We start from the raw sequence: 19,023 nt of genomic DNA on the forward strand, positions 1-19,023 counted from the left end.
GTTATCATCTGCCGACTCAGAATTGGACACACAAGAATAACACACGGGTTCTTGATGGAAGGTACTGACCCTCCTGTCTGCCTATGTGGTGAACGCCTAACCATCGAACACATCTTGTGCCCCCCAAGGAACTGCCAACGGTTTTACACATCTTCCTTACACCTCCCACTTAAACAACTCCTACAGGATAAGCAGCAAATGGTTGACAAAGTCATCGGGTATCTTAAAAAAATAAAACTATACAACTATATATAACAAGAACACTACATTAACACACAAATAACATAAACAACAAAATTCGGCTGGCTGTAAGCGCTCCCCAGAACTGACACACATACGAATCCACATACACACACTCACATACCACTGTACACACACGCACACATAGCTACATAAATGCAATGACAGTCCTTGCTGGTTTTTTGCCTATAAAAAAAATAATAAACTTAGCCACCCTGAATTCAAGGCTTTTTTTTGAGAAATACATGAAAAACCATTCCACACGAAAGTGCCCTCACGAAATCTCACATGGATCTTATGAATGAACACTCCATAAAATCAGAGGCTTCATCTGGGTTTCGATAGATGAGACAATGGATTTTTTAAATTTAAGTTTTTTTTAAATGCGTTTTTCTTTTTTAATATTCGCCGTGTGATGTTCCTCTTGCCACCGTTTCTCTTTTCAATACAACTATGTGATTTAATTTGAGGTTTCCATATTTTTTCTCATGGTAGTTTTTGCATATTTTCAGTTTTAAATTGCATTTTTTCACCAAATATATTTACATATATATGTGCATATTTGTCTGTTTTTATTGTATATAAATCACAGCCCTAGTGTTAAAGAAAGGAAGAGTTACTAAAGCACGGCTTTATCTCAACTTGAACCTTTGTGTTAAAGGTTCGTAACCTGCCGCATCAACGGGACGCTCCATTTTGTCTTTTAGCGTTCTGTAAGGAACGTATTTTGTTTGATTTTCCCCTTAACGATAATTATGCCCGGTTTAAATCCTATATTTTTTAAACGTGATTTCAATAGGAGTTCATTTTTCAAACGTTAAGGATAAGTTAATGGTGATACGCCTGTACCCTCGTCACCTAGCACCATCAATCAATACGTTCAAGATAATTACCGAGGTCTTCGTTCGGTTAAATGCTTTCTTATCTCGAAACTCGTTGCGCTCACGGCGTCAACCCTTTGTTCTACAGAGTTTCAAACTGTTGTACAATTCGTATAGAAATCGGTTTAAACTTATCGCGAAATTAATTTAAAAAAAATTAAGCCTTTGGAATTCTCTATGGTGTGTTGTTACAAAAGAGCGGCCATTTTACTAGTCTTTAGTCTTAAGATTTGCAAGAATCGATAAAAAAAAACATTTTAATACTGATATTTGATATTTTATATGAATATCAAATCCGGAACGGCAAATTTGGCAATAGTTATATATGAAAGTTTATACAGCGAGACCAGAACGGGGCCTAGGATGTTACCTTGTCATGCACCAACCTTGATTTCCAACAAATCAGATTATTCTTGTTCACTATCTCGGTACAATTTTTCCAAATGTTAAAAGGTCAATTCAATATATTGTACTTATGTGCCAATAACTAAATTGGTGCTTAATTTTACTTGGCCTACATTGGAAATACTGAAACCGGAGATCCCGGCCATGTCATCAAAGGAGTCTTCTCAGCGGAACCAATCGGCATTCGAACGGCACTGGACACCATATTAGGTGGAAATTCGAGGGAAGAGAAAGCGTTTATCCTGACGGATTCAAGGAGCTCGATAAAGAGCATAAAAAAATTTCAGCTTAAAGTAAGGTTGCTCCTATATGGTGTCCAAAATTATGGAACTCAGCCATAGGATATTAGAACGGCAAGGCGAATGGACCTTTTGTTCGATACGGAGCCATGGAGGAGTCCAAGGCAATGAGCTTGTGGACAGCATGGCTGTTAAAAAAGGGCAAAATTTAGAATCTCCCATCGCAGTTGAAGAGTTCAAAGTAAGTTTGAAAAAGGAAGTATATGACGTGGAACAAGCAACTAGAGCAACTATTCCCCTGGTAAATTTTACCGGGATATAAACCCGACGACCAGTAGGAGGCCGTGGTTCCTTAACTTCCCAATGTCTAAAAAAGAGTGCACTACAACAAATAGTGTCAGGTCTAACCACGGAATAAGTGGAACATATTTTAGACGGAGTGACCTATGTTTAGTATGCGCAGAGAGGAAAGACCTGGAACATCTCATAATGAAATGCAAAAAGAATAATAATGAAAGAACAAAAATGTTGGACAGGTTGTACGGAATTGGAAAGCTGATAAAGCTTCAGAATCTGAAAGGGAAACAGATGATCACTACCTGGTAGTAGAATGTAATAACCTTACTACCATTACTGAACTGAACTTTCATTAAATTTTTATTAAAATTAAAAAAATGAATTTAGGGAGATTTCGGTTTGTAACTGATCGATTTACTCAAAGACTTTAAATTCCATCAGGATCTTGATTAATAAACTGAAATTTAGGGAATAGTGAAAGAACAAACCTGAGAGTTGATGGCGAGGGCTTCAGAGACCGGGACGGTGTATTCTGTCCTCTCGAAGACGGGAGGGTTGTCGTTGACGTCCTGGACTTCGAGGAGGATGGTCAGGTTGCTGGTGAGAGGTGGCGAACCGCCGTCGAGGGCAGAGACGACCAAACTGTGCCTCTGGGCGCTTTCGTAGTCCAAGGGACCCTTGAGGAAAAGGTCTCCTGACTTGGGGTCTACTCGGAAGAGCCGGCCGTCGCTGAGGAGGCGGTAGACGACCCGGCCGAATTCACCGGAGTCGGCGTCTTCCGCGTGGACGGTGTAGAGGGGAGTACCGCTTCCTTCGCTCTCCCTCACTGATATCCTCACCTTGGACGATGCGAAACGCGGTGCGTTGTCGTTCACGTCTTCGATTTCGATATGGACCTGAAATAAAAAAAATTATTAAAAAAAAATTGTGGTGGTTTAGCGGTTTGTGTGGCATAGGAACCCACTATCAAAGAGTACCTCAGACAGAAGGATAGAAAATGAGGGAACAATGGAACTCACTCAATGGATATAAACAATCCAAGAACCTCCTAACAAATTTCGGAAGGAAAGAAGTTTATAGAAAGTGTAAAAGAAAGCAGGAAGAAACTGCGATTGTTAACAGGACACTGCAAACTAAATGAACATAACCAGTACCTTACACAAAGATTGATTAATTATTATTTATTCTCTCTCACTCTCTTTTTTTTCTTCTATCTGTTTCTCTCTTCTCTCTCTTTTTTAAATTGTATTTTTACCTGAGCGTGTCCGTAAGCGGGAGGAGAGCCGGATGTGGCTTGAACGTTCAGCAACAGGCTGGAGTGGTGTTCATGGTCCAGACGTCCTGTTGTTCGCAAAACGCCGGACGCAGGATCGATGTTGAAATATCCATCAGGGTCACCTGAATATATCGAGTAGCGCACTGCAGATTTTCCTGAAGAAAAAAATCTATATTAATTCGAATAATCCGAAAGAAAAATTAAATCTTGTTTTGTTCTGATTTTTAGTACTGAAACGTTAAAGGTCATTAACATTTTCATGTTAAGTGGTTTTCTAGGTTGATAAATAGTCCTTAAAAGATAACTGAACATAGATTGAACAAAAATGTTGAAAATGCGCACCATTTGAATACGTAGAAAGAGAATTTCGAGCATAAACAAGAGCCTGTTTATTTTATTTTTAAACGGGTTTTAATGGTAAAACCATAAACAGTAATGCATTACGCGGACAATAAAACGACCATGGTGGGCAAATAACTTTTTAATGTTACGTACAACATTAGCAGTCAGGGATCTGAAATCGATAAGCGATGAAATACCGCCCCTTTAGGACGACTAGATAAGATCTGTGGCGAGATTAGACTAACTACAGAACCATTTTGATGGCACTATTTATTGACTTTTTATAAAATAAGGGATAGGGATAGAAGAGGCGCTTACAAGGTTTTCTGCATCTCGATCTGAGTAGATCTATTAGGCTCCTATTATCCTGTATTGTTATAACTCACTGCTCAGCTTCATCAGGTTGTTAATCCACCTATCGCCTTATCAGCATCTTCTTAGTATAGGATCTTGCGGATTTTCCTCCCCTAGTTGCAAGAATCCACAGAACAGACACTCACAAAAACATGTCTCCTCTTCTTCCTGGCAGTATCTTCAACGTTCCTTTTGTGCGCCTTATTTAGACGACAGTCAGGAGTCCATCCAGAAGCCTGGTTTTTCTTCTTGCCGTCTTTCCTCTACCTACGTGACCAGAAACCGTTTGCTTTCCCCGAATCATTCCATTTCATAGCTCCTCAGGACACTGATCTTTTTCCTCATCTTTCTTATAGCATTGCCTTTTCACCAGAACTATCAGATCTATAGGAGGAGCGGAAGAAACTTGGAGGGCATGCGTAGATGTCGTTTTATACGCTTACATCATCCTCAGCATTGCATCTCTTTGGCTATGATCCAAAATGTTGTTTTGCTTCTCAGCTTAGGAGCCCATGCTGCTGTGACATAAGTTAGTAGGTAAACACTTTTATAGAGGGTGGCCTTTGAGCTTAATATCCAAGTTGGGCATGGTAAGTTTTGCGAATGTGTTTTGTTTTGTTTTTTCTCTCACTCTTAGCGATAGGGATGAAAGAGGCGGCTACAAGTACTTCTGCACATCGACCTGCTAGTTGATCTATTGGGCTCCCCTCTTTTTTATAACTCACTGGCGAGCTTCAGGTTGTTAATCATCATAGCTTTGCCAGCGGCTCGTTAGTGTAGGATCTTGCTTGAGGTTTTTCCTGATCTAGTTGCAAGAACCTGCACATACAACCTTCACAGAAATATAAAATGTTTCTGCGGTCTTCTCCTTTTCGTGGCAGTATCTGCACATCGTTTCTTCTGTCTGTACTCCTATCCGGTACTGTGCTTTCTTAAGTGGCAGTGCTCTGACAGGAGTCCAACCAGAATGCTGGTTCGGTTGCGGTTGCCTTCCAAGAGATTCCTTTGTAAATTTTGAGGATGGCCCTTCTATGAATATCTTCGCGCGCCCCATGCCTGGGGTGTTGTTCCACAAGGCTTTCGACTCATAAAGGATCCATTTTTCCACTCGTGTGGAAGATGCTAGGCCACAATAGGAATAAGGGCCTAGTGAATTAATAATTTGGTTATTTTTTGGCAACATGTCCACTAACTCATTGCCTCTGCGTCCCATACGCCTGGGACCTTTGCCATGGTCATTGGTGTAACTGAATTCTATCAGGGTTTACAATTCCATTATACTTGGAATGTAGGTTTATTTCTTTAGTGATTATTTTACAAATACCATGGGCAAATTTGTCCATTTTGGCCACCATTTAAATATGAAGGAAATAGAAATATTTCAAATGAAAATTTTTAAATCGTGAACATCCAATTATTTCAATCCGTTGAACTTCCGGCTTCGGGGTTACATTTACTCTCGACAGGAAGTAGTGAGAATGCAGATTATCCCCCCCCCCTTTTTAACGCCCCTCATAAAAGAGCCTAATTAAAAACCGCACTAGTTAAGAGTTAAATATCTCCGAGTGAATTTAATGTTTTTCTTGTCAGAGCGATAATCCACTTATACTGGTTTGGTCGGATAGTTTTCCCTCAGTTTGAATTATTACGCCGGCCTAAAGGAGCCGGACCAGTAATTATAAAACCGTCTTTATGAAAACGTATTAGGAGGCGCTTTTGGCCGGTGGCCTTTTCACACAGGACTCGCCGACTTAATAAGTTACTGATATAAGAAGTACCCCTAAGTCCCCTCTAAGTCGTGAAAAAATAGCAACGGATAAAATCTCGAACTGCATGATCATTTTGTTACGGTTCAATTGGTCCAATACCACAAGCTTCTATTGGATAATTCGCAGTAAAATAAAAACATAATATAACACTAAACTCAATCCTTCATAAAAGTTGTTTGATGAGTGTAGTTAATGAATACATTTTTGCATACATACAAATTTGATTTAGAGAGAGTCTTATCAATTAAGGCTTAAACACATAAAATAGGCTCAAGGAAGAGGAAACTTCAAGCTCATAACCCCTCAGTCTTCGCAGAAAATGACGAAATGGTCAAAACGCGTCTGACTAACAAAACTAGGTATAGGCAGATCATAAGAGACGATCAAACTAGTCAAACCTTGTACAGATCAAAAAGTTCTGCAGATTTAGCAACAATAAGTGCAGATGCAGGCTCAAGTCGCGTTCGGTTAACCAAAATAGCAAGTGTGGAAAACAAAAGTTAATGGGTCTGCAGATCTCAATAAGAACTTATAATTGCAAGAATTTTGGAACAAATCCAACTTTGAAGATAGGAAGTTATGAAACGAGCAAGACTTGGTAGACCAGAATAATCTGAGACGATCTAGTTCTCGTCCTCCAGTCCTTAATGAGAAATTGCTCTGTTTATTTAGCAATCGTCTATGAAAGAAATATTACTGTTGACCGCACTACAAGTCCATCAGCCCGCCGACCTCAACAATAACTGGTATGAAGACTGGTCACAGACCCAACTGATTATGGTGGAGTGTCCGCGCGTGGAGGATAAAACCACTTAGGCTAGACAGACCAGTACGAGTCGACCAAATTACAGGTTCATCACGACGCTGACCTCAACAAGAGCCGAAATGGATATTGAACCAAAAACCTACCAATAGGGATGTCATAGAGCTAAAATCCTTCTCACAAACTAANGATGTACAGCTGAAACGCATCTGACAGATTAAACAGGCAAGTAGAGATGGAAGTGTCTAGAAATGACAGAACTAGGTGTTCGTTTCTCCACAGATTTGATCACAACAGGCAACTGTCGATGATGGAATGATAAAACGAGTCTGGTGGACCAAAATAATCAGGATACAACCTGTATTAGTGGACGGTAAAGAACCAACTGATATGAGTAAGAACGGGTCTGAAGATTTAGCAATAAAAACCACCACTGAAGATTGGTAGTGCGATACGCTTTGGACAAATAAAACAATCTAGACAAGGCTGATCAAGGATCGGACGCTAAGCAGGCCTTATCTAATCTCGCGATTTAAACACAAACCTTCCAATGGAGATGACATTGAGCTAAAACGTGTCTGACAGACTAAACAGGCGTGACTAAATAGACGAAAAGACTGGAGAAGACCAAACTACAAGTTCATCACCCCTCATCAACAGGAATTTTGATATGAAAATTTAGTTTGATTCGGTAAAATAACTGGTCAAGGAAGAATAATATAAAGGATTTGGGACGATCAAGCTAGACAAAAGTACCTCAACGCTTAAACTTACAATTTAATTTGTCTCGAGAGAAGGGCATCAAAAGGGCTACAACTTACGCCCTTGAACATCACGCCCTTAATCTGAATTTGCAAATCATCACTGATTATGTCGTCGACCTTTCGTGCGCGCCAGCGTTAAATCGCAACCAGGGCAAAGCTGCTTTGATTTTTCCAGGCGACTTTTGAAAGAAACGAAAGGATTACAAACATTTGTCTACGTTAAAGGGATTAAAGGTAATTTATTATTGTCACATATTACCCCGCCTAGCGGCTCGCGTGGAAATAAGTCCGCCACCGATTCAATTACTCATAATTATACAGTGGCTTAGAAATTAAAAATACCTGTGTATTTTATTATTTCAATTATTTGAGTGCTGGGGCGTGTATAAGAGGTATTAATCTAAGAGTAAGCTTTACAAAAAAAAAGTTTAATTTTAAATTCAATACTTTCCATAAACGATTCTGTCTTAGAGAACCTTAAAAGCGGTTAGACTGGCAAAAAAGGCCTCGTAAAATCGAAAGTCAAGTAGCTTTTAAACTATTATCATGTAAAAAAATCACATCAAAGTGAGTGTATGCATCCAATATCTCCCAAAGCTGTGGAAACAACAACCCGATATCTTGGGTAACGAAAAAGCAGACACTGCCTAGAGGTTGACCTATGATCATATATAGGGCCTGAACCTATTTATGATATAACAAAAATACAGAATCATCCATCACAGAATAGGCAAAAGTAAAGTGCTAGACACAGTAATCTTATGCTACAGGGTAGGGATGAAAGAGGCGGCCACACTGCTTACTGTACACTGCACCTCGGCCTGAGTAGATCTATTGTGCTTCCCTGTTATTTATAACTCACTGGTCAGCTTCAGGTTATTAATCATCATCCATAGCTTTGCTAGCGGTTCCTTGGTGTAGAATCTTGCTTGTGGTTTTTCATGTCATAGTTGCAAGAACCTGCATCTACATAGACCTTCACAGAAACATAGAATGTGTTCTCATCCTCTTCCTGGCAGTATCTGCATAGTGTTTCTTCTGTCTGTACTCCTATCCGGTACATGTGCTTTCTTAAGTGGCTGTGCCAAGTCAGGAGTCCAACCAGAATCCTGGGGTTACGGTTACCTTACAATAATTCTTTTGTAAGTTTTGCAGATGGTCCTTCTCCGAAAATTTCGCGTGCCGCACACCTGTGGTATTTTTCCACCAGGTTTTGGGCTCATTACGAATCCATTTTAAGATGTATCCTCTTTTGTGGCAGGATGCTAAACCCTGTTCGAGACCTTTTTGGCCAACATTTCAACCTTTTCGTTAAATCTGTGCCCCGAGTGCCAATCTTATGCTATAACAACCCTCACCAATACTGGCAGACTCAGTCGTATAGTTAGAAAGGGCTAAACTCATAAGGGTGATAGAAACTGTCACTGGTATCTCAAAAAACTCTATAGGTGATGAAATATGGAAGAAGCAACATCCACAAATATCATCTTCGAATGCTAAGCAACCGCTCAGTGGAGACATAACCTGCGATACAAAGAAAACCTAGAGAAAGGAATTGTAGCAACGACAGTCAATAACATCTTACTTCGAAGGATCGGATAAATTGCACTGAATTAAGGAACTAGGAATGTTCGGTAACGCAGAAAGGTGTAGTCTTGGGGATCAAAAACACTCCTTCCTAGTATCCATGCATCATCATCATCATCATCATTAGCGTAATATCAAATGCCACAGTGACTCCCCACATTTTATCTGTACATATTATATGAATGCTTTTTATAGAACGAATATTTATGTTTGTGCGGGTTTGTTACGGCATAGGCATGTCCCTATTTGTCGGTTGTACAACCCTCATATCATCTTCGAATGCGAAGTATATCAATAGAGATATACCTGGGATACCAAGAAAAACCAGGGAAAGAATAATTCGTCTTAGAAGAAGGATCAAGCTATGGATCGGAACTAAGGAACTAGGAAAGTACAATAAGCCAGAAGGCTGCAGTGCTTGGGGAACAAAGACCCCCCACTTCCTAGTATCTATCACCACCACCATCATCAATACCGACACTTTTTTAATACAATAAATACAAAGATTAATTTTTCCGGTGAACTTTTTGATATTCATACATCATTTATTGAGCATGAGCGAGACTTTTCACATTACACAGCAGACAAACCACTAAAGCTGAGAAATTGCCTGAACGTGTGACAGACCGAAGTTACGAGGAGAACATTAGGATGATCTAACACGACCAAAATACATGTTAAAATACCAACAAACATTAAAAAGAAATGTCATTTTGTATGAAAATTATTGGCCAGTATTCTAAAAGTGGATCGTCACAAACTACCTAAAGAGTAATTAGATGTTATTATCCTGCCTGGCATGAATTTCTTTTCTATTGGTCTGGAATCGGTGAACTCTTGGGTCACTTATTGGGTCCGATTCACTAACGGATTTGTTGAACTACTCAAACCATCCTCAATTAGACGGTTGGAGAGAGTTCCTCACTGAAGATGGCGCAATGCCGAAACGCGTTCGAGTAGTTCAACCGGCGATTGATGACGGACCCAATACTGGTTCGGCGTAAGAATTTGTTTACTTTTAAACTTGATTATAAACATTATTACGATCTAACTCTAATTAATGAAAAAAAATCGGGTCATGACACCAAATAAATTAAAATCTTTTAAAATAATTATATTAAAATAAAAAAGTTATCAGTGACATGTGTCTTGCCATTTATAATTAAAAAAAAGATGTGCCTTCCGCCATGTTGAATAAGAGGTCCTTCCTCGTCCTTTCGAATCTCAACCAGCTCTCCGAGCCTGCAGTTGGGGATTAGCATATCCTAACCCAAAGGATAATCTTTATTGGTAAAAAAAATATTGTTGGGTGTGGGATGTGCAGGCATACAGAAAACAGAGTAGTGCTCAATTCTTTAATTTGCCAAGTTTTCGAATGATTTTTCATTTTTTTTCAAGCGGCTCTATCCTTATTCCAATGATAAAAATGTCTTTCAATATTAAAGTTATCCAGTTCATTTTCTAGTCGAAAATTTAAAATTTAATAAATTTGTAAATTCAATTTCACATTGCTCACAAAGTATTACAAATTAGTATTAAGAAATTAAAATCTATAAAAATGATGTAAAATGCTTATTCGGAAATCGTGAGATGCAGTCTGGTGCGACGTAGGTTTCAGAAAAACATTTTTTTATCGTACAACGTTTCGACCTTTATTGAGATCTTCTTCACGGCTCAAAGTGTTTGTTTTCCGTGTAGATGTGTCATTATTGTCTGTCGTGTTGAGCGTAGTATATATAGTATATGTAAAATAATGTAAAAAATCATATTCCAGGCGAAGCCTTGAAAAAGAATGAAAAACCAATTCGAAACGTTGGCGAATTAAAGAATTGTGCACTACGCTGTGTTTTTTGTATGATTGCACATCCCACAACCTAACATCGTTGAATATAAATAAAAGAAAAATATTGTTATAAAACAAGACCATACATTAACAGCACATTAATGTTTTAAAACAGCTTGGTTAATTTTTTTATTGATAGCCTAAACGAGTAAATTAAAAACATGTGTTCACCTTTATTGGTAATGTGTTTATAATTGCTATTTGCATGATGATTAGCATATTTTTGTTGATTTTAATGGTGTATTTTAAAATTTGATGGCTTTTACAAAAATATTTTATTTAATAGAGTTGATTGCAGTTTTCTATGGTGCCATATGAGAGGATTTAACATTTGGCCGGTGGAAATTTACATTTGGGCATCTTTTCGCTATGCAAATCAGCAGAAAGCCCCCCGGTCCCCGGTCCGGGCAAATCAATTAAAACGTGGAATCATTCCGGACCGAAGCATAAATAAATGCAGTGGGTGGTGAAAGAAAGACGGCCGATCCCTATGGACAAGAAATATGCCCAATTAAAGGTGGAGGGCCGCGAACGTGGTGGGCAGAGGAGATAGAAGTATTAGTAGGAAGGACAATGCCTGTCTCATAACAGGAATAGAACAAGTTATTAATTATCCGGTGGTATTGTTCGGGACTAGCTGTTGATTAGGGTTCGACCCATGGGGTCCTTATCGCCGACACACACAGCTAACTCCTAAATACTCCTTTTCAGCTTCAATTACGGCCGACGCCTCGAGATAGGCTGACTCTGTCTAATAACACGCCCCGTCAAAAAATGCCGAATAGAAAACGAGTGGAAATTTATTCGCACACGCAATCGAAATCCGAAAAATTCGGAAGGCGGTATAGACACGATACAAGATCCTTCGGTTCTTTAATCGAGGATCGCCACGCTACTGCGGACGCGTTTTCCGCCCGAGAATACTTTCCAGGACACGCACGTCGATTTCCTCCCGACTAGGGCGATTACAAACTGGGAGAGAGGATATTATGTTCCCACAAAATAATTATCAGGGCCCGACTCGCGAGAACGTTCCGCCTCAAAACTGGTTAAGGGATTGATCTACAGAAAATCAATTTTAATTAAGATTATCAGCTTCGGTAACGCTCCTATACTTATTCGCTATCGGGCCCTACGAGAATTAGAAACACATTTAACAACCCATCCTAATCATACCGGGAGTGCAATATGTCTTAAAAACAGTACACACTAAAAAAATCGCTAAAAGAGATCAGATTATTCTTATTCGTTGATGTTCATTAAAGATCCGTCTAAAAACAATTTATTAGTCCTCTAAATAAATGAAGAACATCTCTTGGGTTTGTTATTAAAAGAAGATAACAACTAGATAAGATTCTTCCACATACTACTGCAGATATAAAAGGATCAACGTTTTCATTCCAGCCGATCGTTCATAAATTCATTTTCATCTTCTTATCGGAATAATTATAATAGTTAACAACAGCAATAACTCCTTAATATGATGATGACAATAAACTGGGATTTTTCCTTGAGGTCAGCAAGGTGAAGAACCTGTTGTTTGGTCGTGCTAGATCATCCTGGTCAGAATATATATTTTTGCTTTGGCTTGCCTACGTTTCGATAATTAGCCATTTTAATATTAATTTGAAAATAATTAAAACTGTAATGAAGACGGTAAACAATTCAGTTTAGAGCAAAACAAGGCGAATAGGCGGATCAGGAAAGGCGAACACAAACAAATTAAGGTTTCCTCGCAGACTTGAAAAAAATTGGTTAGTTGAGATCAAAACAGCGAGAATAGACGGACCAGGACAAGCGAAAACCAGAAAAATTAAGGTTCATCACCTCGCAGACATAAAAAAACTAGTTGATTTGGAAATATTTTAGTTGTATAGCACACAGCCTCCTTTAGTTAAGATCAAAACAGCGAGAATAGACGGACCAGGAAAGGCGAACACACAACCAAGTTAAGGTTCATCACCTCGCAGACTTAAAATAACTGGTTGATTTGGAAATATTTTAGGTATATCGCACACAGCCTCCTTTAGTTAAGATCAAAACAGCGAGGATAGGCGGACCAGGAAGAACTGACATCACAAACTACAGGTTTATCAGTTGCAGACTTAAAAACACACTCAAACAATGACTTTGTTTAACAATAATTGTCTAAATTCAAATGTAATGGTTGGTTTATTAAAAGTTAATCATTTTAGTTCAGACCAAAACAACGAGAATAGGCGGACCAGGAAAGGCGAACACCGCCAAATTAAGCTTCATCACCTTACAGACTTAAAAAAACTGGTTAATTCGGAAATATTTTAGGTACATCGCACACTTACTCTTTTTTTTGTCCAGACAGAAACAGCGAATATAGGCCGACCACAATGATATGACCTCATCAAACTATAGGTACATCACCTTACAGACTTAAAAAAACTGGTTAATTCGGAAATATTTTAGGTACATCGCACACATACTATTTTTTTTGTCCAGACAGAAACGGCGAATATAGGCTGACCACAATGATATGACCTCATCAAACTATAGGAACATCAACTCGCAGATTTAAACAAAAACTCAAACAATGACATTACTTAATAAAAATTGGGTAAACTTTCAAAAGTGAACGTTAATTGCCTGAAAATATGGTGTACTCAGCAAACATAGTTTAGAACAAAACAGCGAGGATAGGCGGACCAGGTATGACACCACTAAACTATTGGCACTTTAATACCTCATAAATGAAACCAATAATTGGGTTGTTTATGATGGCTTAAAAAATGATGAAGTTTTGAGTTGTTTATGAGGAGGACTATTTCATATAGATTAGATGAAGATCTATGTATCTATGATGTTTTCTACATTAAACATGATTATGCTCTAAACTGTTTGAATAGACCTAATAAACGGAATTAATTCACTTTCATGGCAGCATTTTGGTGATTAATAAGTGTTAAAACCTTGTAGACTGAAGATGACTTTAAGCCGAAATTATGTCTGACAACAGCCGCATATAAGGACCGGAGATAATTTTTGTTGTCGGCTTTTATAGAAGTTTCCCTCTTTTCTACTAGTGTCGTCGCAAATGATCTTCGACCTACCATAACGATCGATACGAGAGATTAATCAAAGGCAGGACGCAAGACGAAAAAATCGAGGTCGGGAACAATAAAGTTTTTGATCTTCGGACAATGCCATCGTGTTATACCGATCTAATCGTGTTTTTTTCACCCTCCTCTCACACCGGGGAATCTTAAAGTCCCGTTGTAAAAAAAAGAAATAGACATTGTTCATAATAATTAGTAAGTCGGGCAGACGCTCTTAGGAAATAATCATTACGCTGAAGCACCTAGGTGATTTGAATTTCCGATTCGGCAGTCGAACCACCCACGCGGCTATTGTTCAAGGCGACTTACGCAAATTCGTGTTAAAGGACATTACTGACGATAAGTCCTGACTTGTGATGTGTTTCTACAAATTTTCACTCTTGGAGGTTCGATAAAGGTTGCGATGCATTTACTTAGATGGAATAAATAGATGGATTTAATTTTACCCAATAAGTTAAAACATAAACTCGACCTCCAGAATACCTCAAAACTAGTTGCAAATGGTATATTGACCACCAGTCAAAACTTAATTAAAGTCATTGATGAAAATTAATACTGTTTGGACTTGGTTACTGCGACAATTTAGATCTTTTTTCAATGTTGGTATGGTCCAATAAGGATACTAGGAAGCAGGGTCGGTACTCCCCGGGCACTGCAGCCTTCTAGCTTACTGTACCTTTCTAGTTCCTCAGTTCAGTGCAGTAGACTTTATCCTTCTCCTTAGAAGTATCAGGTCATTGATTGTCGCTGCTACAGTTTCATTTCCTAAGTTTTTTTTTGTATATATGGTTGAATCTCCATTGAGCTGTTGCTTCGCATTCGAAGGTGATATTGGTGGCTGTTTTCTCTTCCTCATTGCATAATCCGCAGATGGGATCATCGTTGTATATGCCCATGTTGTGTAGATGTTTTCTCAGATGCCAGTGACCGGCAAGTAGTCCTATCACTCCTCTGAGTTTAGCCCTCTCCAGTTGCAGCAGTGATTTTGCCAATCTTGCTGAGGGTTGTTTCATCATCAGTTTACTGTGTTTAGCACCTCTAGAGTTTATCCACTTGTTTTTGATTTATTTGAATCCAGTCTGAAATGGAGGATTCTGTATTTGTTTTCGTTATTCCAAGTAACCATACGGGGCCTATGTATGGTCTTGCGGATCCTCCTCTAGCCAGAGTGCTTTCTCGTTACCCAAAATTCCTCTGTGCCCTGGCACCCAAGATATCATCAGGTTGTTGTGTTTCCCCAGGCTTTGGAGATTTTGGATGCATTCACTGACTAATTTCGATATAATTCTTTTACATGTTAATGCTTTAATGGCTGCTTGGCTATCAGATCTTACGAGGATTTTTTTGACAGTGTAACCTCTATTAAGTTTTTCCAGGGCACATGCATACATGGCATGTACTTCTGCTTGAAAGACCTATACTTCCTTAATGAGTTTGATTGCTCATGTTTTGGACTTGTACACTAAATCCGGTTCCTTCGTTTGTTTTTGAGCCATCTGTATACCATATCATTGTGATGCTCTCGTGTTCTTCCTCTCCTTTATAGTCCGTTGTGAAGAATTTTTCCGGGATCATATAGTCACTCCCCATTTCAAAGAATAAGTGTCTGATTTTGTTAATTATAGTTGTATGCTCGAATTGTTTGGCTCCTATCCTAATTTAATTGTTTTTGGAGCCTAAATGAGCTTTTCCTAGCCTCTCCTTGTATGATTATTTCCAGTGGAGGTAGGCTTAGCAGAGTTTCTAGTACACTAGTACGGGTTGTGCTCATTGCCCCTGTGATACATAGGTTTGCTAGTCTTTGTATGCTGCCTAATGTTTGAGTAGCTGCTTTTTGTTGAGTTTTGGTTCACCAGATTAATGATCCATAGGTTATTTCGAGTCTTATTACTGCCGTGAATAGCCAATAGGCCATTTCCGGTTTTAATCCCCAAGATTTGCCTAGGATTCTTCTTGTTCTATTTTTTTCAATGTTAAAAGTATCGACCACATTTTAACTAACACGTTTAAACTTAATTAAAATCTTTGATGAAAATTAATACTGTTTGTACTTGCTTACTGCGACAATCTAGATCTTTTACAATCTTAGAAGTATCGGGCACTTTTTCAATCACGCACACTCTGGCTCAAGTTATGGTCTTGAAGAAAAAAGTAAATTCAATTGTTACTGACAAGCTTTTCACCTATTTTAAGGTAATCATTATGGCAAAACAATCTTAAATCTGCAGATTGACATATTTATTTCTTTTACAGGCGATTTTTTTACATGAGGTCAATCAATCTGTAGACATATTTAAGTTTTTTTTTGCCCTGCTGATGACCTTAAAATAGGTCGAAAGCTTGGCAGTAACAATTCAGTGTGTTTTTTTCTTCAAGACCATACCTTGATCCAGTGTTCCTGGTCGATCTAGATCACACTGACAGCGATTCAAATAAACATATAAGTTTTTCTAATGCGAAATGTTTTTAAAGTGTCAAGTCTTTACGGTCAAACGGGTCTGGAATGGACCACACAATACAGTCTAGGGATAAATTATGCGGCGAATCGGTAATGAGGAAGCCCTTGAGGCATTTAGCCGACCGAGAGTCAATATGTCCTCGGAATATGCCCTTAATGTATTCATAGCATAAAGGGGGTGTGTGTGTAATAAATATGTCCTTATTGTTAAAGGATGGGCCCGACACTTGACAGCATCCTATTGTCCTGTTCGCCCGACTGTCGCTTTTATTTGCATCCTGTCTGTTTAATTAGTTTCTTAAATCCAGGTCTAATATCTCTTCCACTATTGGAATAAATTGGTGGGGAATTCTAAGGGCAGAACGAAGAGGAATTCGCCCGTGGTAACGGACACGGCAAATAATGCATTTGTGGAACAGTTGAATTCTAAGCATTCCTAGGCTTTGAGACAGTATTTAAATGACGTTAAGTCAAGTTGGAAATTTTATTGAGTTAGGGTCATAAGCAATATAACATTTAATTAAGGAACCACTTCTGATCGTTACGTAGAACCGCTTCACACTATCGTCACAAAACAACATTCCTGACATAAAATATGTATTATGTATTATATTTAATTTTTTATAGCTTACTATCTTTTTTTTAATGAAACAGTGTTACGATGTGCCTCCTTACAATCTATTGCTTTATAATCTTTTTTTTTTTATTTTTTTTCCTTCAACTATCTAGGCAACATAGTTTTCATCTTTTGAGGATAATTTTTGTCAGTGTAAACTATTATAATATTTTCTATAGCACAAGCACTGATCGCATGTATTTTAGCAAGAAAGACCGAGGAGAACTCCTGCAATGTGCTTTTTTCAAATTTTGTATGAATATAATTTATTAGCGTGAAAGCAAGAGATTGCTTAACTCCGCCCCGAGGAATATTGAATGCTATGGGCTCAGTGTCTGGAGAGTAAACGTAAATTATTAGGCAGAATAGGGCGGGTTCGACCTTGCCTCGATAAATATCTAGTACTCTGGCGGAATGAATATGATTTATTTTGTACCTAACAACCTGTCACTAATCTGGTGGAGCAAAGCTCAACGAAACCCAGCTACTAAAACATCAGGCAGCATACAAAGTTAGCAAACCTATGACAGGGGCCGTGAGAACAACCCCTACAAGTGCACTACAAACCTACCTCCACTAGAAATATTTATAGAAGGAGAGGGTAGGAAAAGCTCATTTAGGCTCCAAAGACAATTAAATTGGATAGGAGCTAAACAATTCGGGGATACAACTATAATTAAAAAAATCAGACGCCCATTCTTAGAAATGGGGACTGAATATATGATCCCGGAACATTCTTCACAACATCCTATAAAGTGTCAACGGACTATAAAGGAGAGGAAGAACACAGGAGGGCAGCAGATACAATGATATGGTATGCAGATGGCTCCAAAACAAACGAAGGAACCGGATCAGGCGTTTTCTGTACAAGCCCAAAACACGAGCAATCAAACTCATTAGAGAAGTACACTTCGGCCTTTAAGCAGAAATACATGCCAACAATGCTTGTGCCCTGGAAAATCTTAAAAGAGGTTACACTGACAAAATTCCTTATAAGACTGATAGCCATGCTGATTGAAACATTAGCATGTAATAGAATCACATCAAAATTAGTCAGTGAATGCATCCAAAATCTCCAAACCTGGGGAAACACAACAATCTCTTGGGTGCCAGGGCACAGGGGATTTTGGGTAACGAGAAGGCAGACTGGCCAGAAGAGGCTCTGCAAGACCATACATAGGCCCCAAACCTATACTTGGGATAACAGAAACAAATATAGAATCCTCCATCGCAGAACAAAACAAAAGGAGAAGCGGATATACTCTAGCGGTGCTAGACATAGTAAACTTATGATGAAACAACCCTCACCAAGACTGGCAAAATTACTGCTCTAACTGGAGCAACTCAAAGGAGTGATAGGACTACTAACCGGTCCTTGGCATCTGAGAAAACATCTACACAACATGGACATATACAACGATGATCCCATCTATGAATTATGCAGTGAAGAGGAGGAAACAGCCACCCATATCATCTTGGAATGCGAAGCAACAGCTCATTGGAGATACAACCTAAAATACGAACAAATTTTAGGGAATGAAATTGTAGCCGCGACAGTAAATGACCAGGTACTTCGGAGGAGAAGGATCGAGTCTATTGTACTGACCTAAGGAACTAGGAAGGTACAATAAGCCAGAAGGCTGAAATGCCTGGGGAGCACAGACCCCGCTTCCTAGTATCCTTATCACCATACCATACCTAAAAACCTGTGATACAAATAAAAATTTAAAAATATCGACTTGTTATTTTCATAGAAAAGAAGAGGGACAGTAACAGATCGAGGTGCTCTCTAGAATCAAACGTCTGTAAAAAATAGGTGTGAGAGACCAAAAAAAGAAGTAAAAAGGGGTAATCAGTGTCCTATGGTTCATCCATCCACACCACCTCAGATTACTCTATCCTCAGGGTGTTTGGGGAAGAAGCTTTTGTATTCACGCTCATAAATTACAATCCCCCACCATACTTAATTAACATTACTCCCGAGTACTCGATGTTTCTCAGATTGATTGGGGATGAAGCCTTTCCATTCACGCTAATAAATTACATTCGTACACCACAATCCATTCACACTACCTCCATGAACGTTAAACAATTATAATT

General features: G+C 38.7%; 1 protein-coding gene across 1 annotated transcript in view; it reads right to left on the reverse strand.

Annotated features, from left to right (window-relative positions):
• LOC106665493 (protein dachsous) overlaps positions 1-19,023 on the reverse strand; it is a 305,122-nt gene that overhangs the window by 46,340 nt on the left and 239,759 nt on the right. The window contains exons 5-6 of the mRNA XM_014391938.2: positions 3,318-3,493; positions 2,551-2,958 (exon numbers count right to left, since the gene is read on the reverse strand). Of these exons, the coding sequence (XP_014247424.1) occupies positions 2,551-2,958; positions 3,318-3,493 (584 nt within the window). The remainder of the gene's footprint in view (positions 1-2,550; positions 2,959-3,317; positions 3,494-19,023) is intronic.

The sequence above is a fragment of the Cimex lectularius genome, unplaced genomic scaffold, assembly GCF_000648675.2.
Source record: "Cimex lectularius strain Harlan isolate CLEC.00 unplaced genomic scaffold, Clec_2.1 scaffold102, whole genome shotgun sequence".
NCBI classification, from domain to species: Eukaryota; Metazoa; Arthropoda; class Insecta; order Hemiptera; family Cimicidae; genus Cimex; species Cimex lectularius.